Source organism: Nicotiana sylvestris, chromosome 2, assembly GCF_000393655.2.
Source record: "Nicotiana sylvestris chromosome 2, ASM39365v2, whole genome shotgun sequence".
Lineage (NCBI taxonomy): Eukaryota > Viridiplantae > Streptophyta > Magnoliopsida > Solanales > Solanaceae > Nicotiana > Nicotiana sylvestris.
The window spans coordinates 145,613,469-145,624,291 of record NC_091058.1 but is presented as its reverse complement, the minus strand read 5'-3'; the positions used below and the strand labels follow the sequence as shown (position 1 = coordinate 145,624,291).

General features: G+C 34.3%; 2 protein-coding genes across 2 annotated transcripts; both read right to left on the bottom strand.

Moving 5' to 3' along the window:
- Positions 1–233: 233 nt before the first annotated feature.
- Positions 234–4,194, bottom strand: LOC138885733 (uncharacterized). Its single transcript, XM_070166711.1, has 7 exons — positions 4,077–4,194; positions 3,750–3,928; positions 3,386–3,580; positions 3,191–3,283; positions 2,984–3,088; positions 1,291–1,374; positions 234–503 (listed from the first exon to the last, which is right to left on the bottom strand). The coding sequence occupies exons 1-7, from the start codon at positions 4,192–4,194 to the stop codon at positions 234–236; spliced, it is 1,044 nt and encodes a 347-aa protein (XP_070022812.1).
- Positions 4,195–9,523: 5,329 nt separating this feature from the next.
- Positions 9,524–10,558, bottom strand: LOC138885732 (uncharacterized). Its single transcript, XM_070166710.1, has one exon. It carries the CDS (start codon positions 10,556–10,558, stop codon positions 9,524–9,526), a length of 1,035 nt encoding a protein of 344 aa, XP_070022811.1.
- Positions 10,559–10,823: the final 265 nt, after the last annotated feature.

Here is a 10,823-nt window from a genome sequence, read left to right as displayed (position 1 = left end):
CACACACACACATATCTCAAGCATTAAATTAGATAATAAGTAATAGAATAAATTAAATAATTCAAATGCATATACTTAAAATAAATTTCAACAAAGAAACATACTTTGTGTATTGTCTATAGTAATAAAGCACTATTGGTTCAAGAGTTCACTAGCAAAGACCTCTACAAAACCAAATGTATTCATATTTATAGAATCAATAAAAATAAACATCCCAATTATTCAAAATGTCTTCACCAAACATTAAGGGCAGTAATAAGACTCGTCTCAGGACTAGAAACCAGTGACTTAATGGAGTCTAAGTCCGTCAAAATAACTCCATATAGCCTCTCCATTGTCAGAACACGCTTAGTACTACATTGAGGGTAGACTTTTGGAGTAGTGACCTGCTTAGTAAGTCCCATGGCTTCTAAATACCTCCTGGATGACTCAACATTTGCAGCCTCCTTCTTGAAGTCAAGTTCTTCTAGCATTGATTCTTGTATGTCTTTGACAATATCAACCTGTATAAAAGTTGCATGTTAGGAAACAAAAACTTGACGCCATTACTTTGGGGCGGGATGGTGAGGAAGAGTAAGACAAATACAAAAGAAAAAATGTTATTTATACGGAAACATGCTCCAGTGTCCACAAGTTCACAACAACTAGTCATCAAAATTGAAATAGAGCAGCAATAGATAACAATTAGAACCACAAAGAAGTATGATTCGAAAAATAGTAGTATGAAAGAAATAGATGCAACAGAACCATAGGTTCGACCTATTGGTAAAATCTATAGAACATTGCAATACTTCACCATTCACTTTAATCAATCAAATTGATTTGTGACCACCATATCCAATTGCATTACCCGTATTTTCCTACACATTCAAAATAAAATTAAAAATTAGGAAGAAACATATATATAGTATACACTGGTTAGAAAGCATGATTTTATAAGTTAAAATTGAGGTAGTTTTTGAAATTGGGAAATATAAATACCTTTTCAAGACTTGGGTGTGAGTTGAGCCAGAAGAATGTGGTAAATTTTGGCCTCTCATAGCTCGTGCACTACTTGCATCAACTGGTGAAGGAATATTAGATCCAACACACCCTTGTATATCATGAAAATCCAGTCCAGGGTTGTTTTTCACCATTTAACTAAAAAAACATCGCATTCATTCTCTCATCATTTCCTTCATTTCTTCCTTCAGAGAAGTTATTTCATTGGCATGCTTTTGTTTAAGCTTGGTGATTTCTTCATCTTTTTTTCAGAGAGTTTGTCGTCACCGATCTACCATAGCATCTAACCCGACCAGGCTGCTCCTTTCCAAATACAGTCCTAAATGCATCATCTGCTGTTTCTCCGAAACTTTGACGATTCTGAAGTTCAGACTGTCAAATTTTTTTTATTGCACATCACTTACAAGTAAACTGCACATACTATAATCTCAACCTACAAAAAGGTAAAATCTGAAACAAACAAATTGTAGTTGTTGGCAAAAGGTTTTTGCGTTTACACTGCAGCTTTTGAGTTATGAAAATTTAGGCTCCTACTTCCAAGAAAGGCACAACAAAGACATGAATTTAGGCTAGATTGGAAGATATGAAAATTCAGCTCCTTTGAACCTTTCCAAAGATTTTGTTTCCAGTTTCGTGTTGTGCTCTTATAATAGGAATAACATCCTAATAAACTGCCTATAACTAAGTGCCCCTGTTCACAATTTGTCTCCACAGAAGCCAAAGATTTAAGCTTTTTCTGTTCAGAGGTGACACTTAATCTTTCTATAATGAAATGAATAAAATTATGTACATCTTCACTCTATAAACATGATCTTGCATTCTGTACTTATTTCTCCATCCCATGTATTTGCCCTAAAATAATTCACAAGTAGAAGTATACTCCTTCTGTTCCCTTTACTTGTCATATTTGATTTTCGCGCACCCCTTAAGGAAACATTAATTAAAAGGACAATTTAACTAAATTACCATTATTTATTATTTGATCTCAATTTATTAAGAACTACTTTTTCTTTCACCGTATTAGTTTCTCCCCCACATTCATTAGAGTACAATTATCTAAGATAGGCAAGGTTTTGAAACAACTATTTTTTAAAAACATGACAGCTAAATAGCAACAATTAGCACAACTATTAGTTTAATTCACACCTTAAAAAATGGTAGCCCGGTGCACTAAGCTTCCGCTATGCGCGAGGTACGGGGAAGGGCCGGACCATAAGGTCTATTGTAAGCATTCTTACCCTACATTTTTGTAAGAGGCTGTTTCCACGGCTCGAATACGTGACCTCCTGGTCACATCACAGCAACTTTACCCGTTATGCCAAGGCTCCTTCTAAACTAAAATTAATCACATTCTCGAAGTTCAGAAAGTTCCAGGTTATAAAATTACAATCAAAGTTAAAAAAAAACCTTTAACCTCATTTCCAACATTATACATACATTTATACAACATTACTATCTTATTCACCTACTTCACAAAAATCAGAAGCATCAATTTCTTAGTATCATCTACACATATTTGCAGAATCAAGATAGAAATAAACAATAAAATAAAACAGAAAAATCCAATGAATTTATTGAATACCCACATATTAAAAAACCAGCAAGAACTTAAATAGAACAAGATCAAAGCTTTGTTTGTCTATGACGTAATATTACATTATTCAAGCAAACTGTGTTTGTCCAAGTTAAAACACACACACAGAGAGAGAACTCGAACATAATAACAAAGCTCATCATTTTTATTTTATATACTCAACTACCGCCATATCTTCACTACAACAAAATCAAATTGTAGAGACAATACAGACATCAAACAGTAAGAACAAGAAAAAAAAGAAAGATAATAACAGAAACAGTTATTAGCTGGTTGCAAAAATACCATGGAAATTAAGTCCTTCTAATGCTAAAAATCCTTTTCAAGCAATTCATAAAATCCAAATAGCAGATACAATAACAAGACTTAACTTGCAGCATGACTTACTATTGCAACTTGAGTATCTGTATGAACTTCCTTCCCTTTCTTTGTACAAGTTGTAATAAACATTTCAGACTTTGATGGTTCCTCGTTATTCTCTTTGGTTGCGTGCTACAAATTACATCAAAGAAGATATAAAAAAGATATCACTTTGTTCCGACAAAGTACAAAAAGAAATAAAAGTAAGATTACAAAGTGTCGACTAAATATTACCAATGCCACACGCACTCTTGCAAAATTAATAAGTCCCATTCGATGCCTCCACTTTTGTTTTTTCCTGTTTTCAAAATTCAATTGGCACATAGCCTAAAAACAAAGGAAGAATATTAATTACTAAATCAAAAAGGGGGAAAAAATATATACTGCAACAATAGGTAGAAAATGTAGAAATGCACGGTTTAATCTTACTTGGACATCTTCGTTATTCCAATACTCAATCAATTGACGGAACTGAACTTCAGGTATCTCATTGGGAAGAATTTGTAGCATTTGTTCAATAGTATCATTTTTATCAAAATATTTCTTCTTAATATTCCTCTTTCGCTTCCAAGCATCACGAAGACCAGTCATTACCCACTTTTCTCCTTCAGTTGGAATTAAGAACTTGGACCATGCAAAATAACACACACACACACACACACACACACACATATATATATATATATATATATATATATATATATATATATATATATATATATATATATATATATATCTTTTCTTAGTAGGAAAAATACAAAAAATATATAATTGAAAAATTGATTATTCTTACATTGACATATTCCCACATTTGTTGCTTAATATCCTTTGACACAGCATGCGAACTAGTATGCACCAAGGGGATAAATCTTGGATTCCTTGCAATTATTCCTAAAAAGTTGGTCAAATCAGACACTCTCTTGTCAGTTGGTCCAACTGCTTGTCCTTTATCAAATGTCACCTCCTCTCTTTCTTCAAAACTTCTTGCATGAATATTCTTACATGTTGTTTTTCCTCAAACTCTTTTCTTCTCTGATGTCCCTAGATTGATATAACAAGCAAGACATAAGAAGAAAAAATCAAAATATGTAAAATAATTATAAGGTTTAAGACATATCACCTGCAGCACCATCGATGTTCATATCCTCATCTCCAATAAATTCATCGTCGCCAACTTCATTTTGTGCAGCAAAATTATCCAATTCTATTTCACGCTCATCAATACTTGGAGAGGACATAAATCTGACTTCATTTTCTGGGTGATTATCAGGATGTTTTTCACCACCGACTTGTATCCCATATTTTTTAGAAACTGATTAACACTCGTCGACGGTAGGACTGAGTTTGTCTTTACCTTTTTGCAATTTTGTAGCTCTTGAATATCAAGTTGTTTCTTTCCTTCACCTTGTGTTCTTCTAATCATATGTAAAGTGTTAGGATCTACCTTTGCAGATGATTGGATCATGGATATGGGATAATTTACCCATTCCTTGCTTTTGAATGAGCTCCTCCAATTGCATTGACCTTTGTTTAATTTGTCCTTTACTTGCAATATTATGTGAAGTGTTCAGATCTTCCCTTGAAGACGATTGGATTGATTTGTACACTGGTAATCTATTCCTTCCTAACTTTTGAACTGACACATCCGATTGAGTTAACCTCTGTCTACTTTGTCATTCTAATGTTGCAGGCATATAATTCTTCCTTTTAACTCCAAGTAATGCCTTCTCTTTAGCAGCTTTATCGTTGCAATCACTTGAAAGCTTTTCTCTCTTAATCTGAAATTATTTGGATAGTTCGGCACTTGATCGGTATTGGAAATCGAAACCTATATTCTTCATTGGACTTTGAGCTTTGTTTGGATTCAGAACTTTTCTCTTAAGAGCTGCCGCTTGATTCATCCTACATACATCAAGCATTAAATTACTTTAGCCTAACAACTAGTAAGAATATATAACAGTATGTGAGAAAGTAAATATTTAAGAAATAAGACACATAACAACCCCTAATCTACATTTGTTTTATCGACCCTTTGTGGAGGATCAAGAAATTTTTGAACATAGGATCAGAATCTATACTTGATCAGAGTATTAGAAAAGACCCTGAGAACCAATGTCAGCAGCACCACCAATTCCTGCCTCTGGTGGGCACCAGTGCTGAACCTTTTACTAATCTTTTTTGTTTTCTTGCAGGTTTGTTCTCCTAGTAAACTACTCAACTCTTTGTTTCTCTTTTAGGGTGTGGTATTAGCATCTTTGATGCTCAACCTGCTGAAAGCTAAATAAAGAGATGGTTTAGGTTACAGGAAGTCCAAAGGAATTCAACCACAAGCAAAAACACAATAAGAGCAAGGCACTAGTTACCCCTTTGGTCACATGAAACTCTATTTCCTTGCCTGGACATTGCTCCACCGACTAATTCAAGCCCAGAACATCATCTATTCACACCAATACCATAGTACCTAACCCAATCCACCTTCAGCTTACATCCAACACCTATTCCCAGAACACACAAGAACCTGGGAGCAGACTATTGGATGTAGAGCTCCACTAAGACCAGTTTCACCACAACAAGAGAAATTTAAGATATAAATCCCGAAAAAATGGCTCTGGATTGTGAAAAGAGTTGCTATATAATGTGGGACATGGCCGTAACAGCGCCTACAATATAAAGACTTTACTATATTCCCGTTCAAACTGTGGCACATACCAAAGGATAGATTGTCCACTTTGTAGGAGTGTGATTATATCAGAAAAAAGTATTGGAAGAGTATAGGAAAATAGAAAATGAAGGGAAAAGAGATTGTTAGCTTTGAGGGTATTTTGTGCCATCAAAATAGGTCAAACACAAAGTCAAGATTGAGGGGTACCACAAGAACTTTTTTTTTTAGGATTTTCAAGTCGTATTCATGGAACAACAGATGTAAGACAATTATTTTACAAGGCGTACGTATGGATTACAACTCATCAAATTAAGAATAATTGTGCTAGTTTAAACTTGTCAGTGTGTTTCAGTCTTGTCTTACATTTGTCCAAAATTCAATAGTATATGGTATATCATTCCTCACGAATAGAGTCCTAGTCCTACAATATATCCTCTTCAAACAGTATTTTACCAAAACAAGGGGATAAAAGATACCAGTAACTCTTTTACCTATCAAGAAAGTTGTTTTTTTACAAACGCCAATAAGTTATTAAGCCAACTCGAATCTGCCGGATAAATGAAGATTTCTGGTGAATCAAACAGATGTATCAAAACCAACTCTCTTGTAACATGAGTACATGACCTTAAGTTCAAGTAAAAGCATTCATCTTCATTTTAAACCTCATTCACAAGTGGCTACAGAATCTTTGAGATAAATAAACAGTACAAACTCTCCTCTTTCCGAGAATGCCTAAGACTTAAGAGAGTACCACCCAATAACAATACCTTGATGTCATTGATGAATGTTCCAAAACATAGCATTTCATGAGCCTAATTACCAGTGGAAGTGTGGCTCGTACATCTGCTATTGACAGATTAAGGGAAACAAGCCTGGCTAGAAATTCTAAAACACATGTACAAGATCTAGAGTGCAACAAAGAAAAGTCTCATGAGAAACCAAGCAACCACAACATTTGGTAGTTGTGAGGGCAAGAACAGGAACAAAATAGTTATTAGTTACATAGATAAAGATATGTAGATAAACAATTCCAGAGCATATATAAATAAACAAAGTTACAAAGATACATGTTCAATATCTCTTGGTTCCTTAAAATTTGTTAGTCCAATATCTTCTTTAGTTGCATGTGCACCACCTGATAATAAAAAACAAATATGTATATACTTTAAAACTTTCTCCAATACTCCAGGTAATAGTACAATACAAATTATGAAGCATAATTTCTACTTACTCACGTTCACTTCTCTATTCAAAACTAGAGGACAAATTTTCGATCCATATATAATACAATATGGTTCCTTAGAAGGGACACATTGAATAACCAATCAAGTAATTTCTAGTGATACCAAAAGGGACACATTAAAAATACATGAGCAATAAAATATATGTGCACATCAAAGAAATCGATATGTAAGAAAATATTCAATATTGAACTTGACGAAATAGACAATATCAATTTAAAACTAAAGCAACAGTCTTTATTGTGTTTCTAGCTATTAATAAAAAAATGGCTAAGCTATTTTCTATTTGAATTAGAAAAAAAACTCATGATGTGTCTTCAAAATCAAACTCTTCATACGATTCAATTTCAAGTTGTTGTGCTAGAAATCCTTCTGGAGGTACATCAAGAATGGTTGCTGGAACATCACTCCTTACTAAGGCAACTTTACCATTATCCTCCGGTATAGATGGGCCAGCCAAATACTCAGATGGCTCATTTTCATAACACTGTGGGGCATTAGATTCAAGTTCATCACTTATGCTAAACAAGTCTCTCGGGACAGTCTTCATGACATAATATCTATCTTGATCATATGGATCTTGCACATAGAAGCATTAGTGTACTTGAGATGCTAGGACAAAAGGCTCGTTCTGATAACATTTCTTGTTGAAGTAGACATAAGTAAGGCCATAAATATCTTCTTCAACCTCATACCATTCGCACTTAAATAAGACAACCCTAAAATATCCATAATAGTCTAACTCAACTATATCAACTATTCTACCATAATAAGTCAAATTTGCGTCAACTGAATTTTTATCTTTTGAGCTTGCAAAACTTATAGTTTGGGCGACTAATGTAACACCACTATTTTGTGTTTTACGTCTTGTATCACGCTGCCTCGCATGGAATCTATATCCATTAATGAGATACCTAGAATATCTTTTAGCAATTGAATTTGGTCTGAAGGATAATTGCTTTATAAGATCGGGTACATCCTCTTTCAAAGAATGGGTTTCAAACTATTGAGAGAAGTTTTGACTATACTTCTTGGCCTTGCTCCATTTAGATCCTCGTCTCCGATTACTAACCTCAACCTCATATTCTCTACAAAACAAGTATTTTTATTTGTTAGTAAAATGATAAATAAAGTAATTTAATAAAAATCTACATAAATAAATGTTATAAGTGATTAAATTACCTTATATATTCTTGAACTTCATCACAATTGTTCAATAAGTATATATGTGCCTGATTTAGTGACATGTCATCTAAAATAATTGGATCACTCTTTTTCGCTCCTAAAGGACAACCTGTATTAGGGAACAAACTAGAAGATTGTGCATTAGTTGAATCATATTCATCATTGTTTCGGGTTCGTCGATTAAATCGAGTCTTTACACCTCCATGTAAGTAACTAGAGCATAAAGTCAAACACTCTTCAACCAAATATGCCTCAGCAATAGATCCTTCTGGATAATTTCTATTGCGAACATATGATTTTAATGTACACATATACCTTTCAGGATGATACTTCCATCGATTTTGAACTGGACCTCCCAACCTTACCTCATTTGCCAAATGAATAGGCAAATGAATCATTATATCAAAAAAAGTTGGAGCAAAAATTTTTTCCAATTGATTCGTCTAATCTCTACTTCCAAGCAATCTAGCTCTTCCATTGTGATAACCTTTTGACATAAACGGCGAAAGAAAGAACTTAGACAAAGCAAAGGGATAGCAACATGATCAGGAAGTATGCTTTTAACTTGTATTGGCAACAAGTAATGTAACATGAAGTGGGCATCATGGGTTTTATAACCGGATAATTTTCTTTCATCTAGCTGCACACACCTGAAAATGTTGGAAGCACTACCATCAGGTAGCTTTGTTGTCTTTAAAACACCATAGAAAACTGATTTCTCACCATTGGTCATTGAGAAGCATGCTTTTGCAAACTTTGTTCTCTTGTCATCCTTTATATCCTTTGGTTGAAGGTTCTTCCTAATGCTCATCTCTTTCAGATCACAACGAGCATTTGCATGATCCTTTGTCTTGCCAGGAATGTCCAAAATAGTTCCAATTACATTATCCACTATATTTTTCTCTATATGCATTACGTCAAGGTTATGACGTAACGAGTTGTGCTGCCAATAAGGTAATTCAAAAAAAAAATTGACCTTTTTTTCCAAGGGCCATCATTTGTTCTCTTTTGCTTCTTCCCAAACATATTGTTAAAATTCTGTAAGCTATTAAGTCACATCAGTTCCCTTTAACAAAGGCGGAGGAGGCCTAAATTCTATTTTTCCATTGAAAGACCTTTTATTAGATCTTCAAGGATGATCCATAGGCAGAAAAACACGATGATCCATATAACACATTTTCGACTATGTTTAAGATAACGAGAATTAGTGCCATAATTACAACAAGGGCAAGCCAACTTTCCCTTTGTACTCCAACCAGATAACATAGCATATGCAGGAAAGTCACTGATTGTCCATAAAAGAGCTGCTCGCATTTGAAATGTTTGATCTCTTGAAGCATCATATGTTTCTACCCCGGACTCTCACAAAACATTTAACTCTTCTATTAATGGTTGTAAATAAATGTCAATGTCATTTCCAGGTGATCGTGGCCCATGTATAAGCAAAGAAAGCATACAGTACTCTGGCTTCATGCACATCTAAGGAAGCAAATTATACACCATTAAAATAACTGGCCATGTGCTATGAGATATGCTCATGGTCCGAAATGGATTGAACCCATCACTTGCTAAGCCAAGTCTCAAATTGCGAGAATCCCTTGCAAATTCTAAATGCAAGCTATCAAAGTCTTTCCATGCTTGCCCAACAGCAGGATGCCTTAACTTTCCATCTTTATAACGCTCCTCGTCATGCCACCTCAATGTATCTGCTGTCTTTGAGCACATAAATAGCCTTTTAAGTCTAGGAATTAATGGAAAGTGTCTCAAAATTTTCGTTGGAACACGATAACCTTTTTTGGAAGCCTCAAGATCTCTATCTACTTCAAAATATTTAATATATCGAGAAGCTCCACAGAAATGACAATATTCATCATCCTTATGGTCATTCCTAAATAGCATGCAATCATTGGGACATGCATCAATTTTTTCATAATCAAGACCGAGATCATTTACCATAGATTTGGCTTTATTGTAGGATATAGGAATGTTCAAGTCAGGCATCGTCTCTTTTAATAGCTCTAAAAGAGAAGTGAAAGACGCATTGCTCCATCCATGTAGACACTTCAACAAATAGAGACGGATTGTAAAAGATAATCTAGAGAATCCTTTACAACCCGGATATAGGTCTTGGCTTGCCTCGTCAACTAAGTTATAAAATTTATTGGCATCTTCATTTGGGCCTTCATACACTCCTTCAGCATGTGCAACATTTCTAAATTTATCATTCAACAACCCATCAATATCATCGTACGAGCAAACATTATCATCCATGTCACAATTAACATTCATCAAAATTTCACATTCCCTGTGATTAATCCATCTTGTATAACCTTGAACAAACCCATAACATATTAGATGATCATAAACTACATTCCTTCGAGTCCAACGAATATTACAACACTTTGCACATGGGCATTGAATTTCTTCGCCTTGAGGATCTCCATAAGAGTAAGCAAAATCTAAGAAAGATTGAACACCCTCGATATACTCTTTGCTATACCTTGGTAAATCCATCCATTCCTTGGACGGAACATTTGAATTCCTAAAAATAAAATTTATTAGATCTTCAAATATATAATCATTTAAGTATTGACTATAAAATAAATCTGAAACGTCAAGACTGAATTTGAAAACTAATGCATTATAAACTAATAAGACTTTCTTACCTAGTCATGACACTTATGCTAAGCAAACCCAACTTCAAGTTCACCACAGATCTACCTGAGCGTGACCAATTTTCTTGGAGAAAAGGAGTAAAATTAATAGGATCCACAGAACA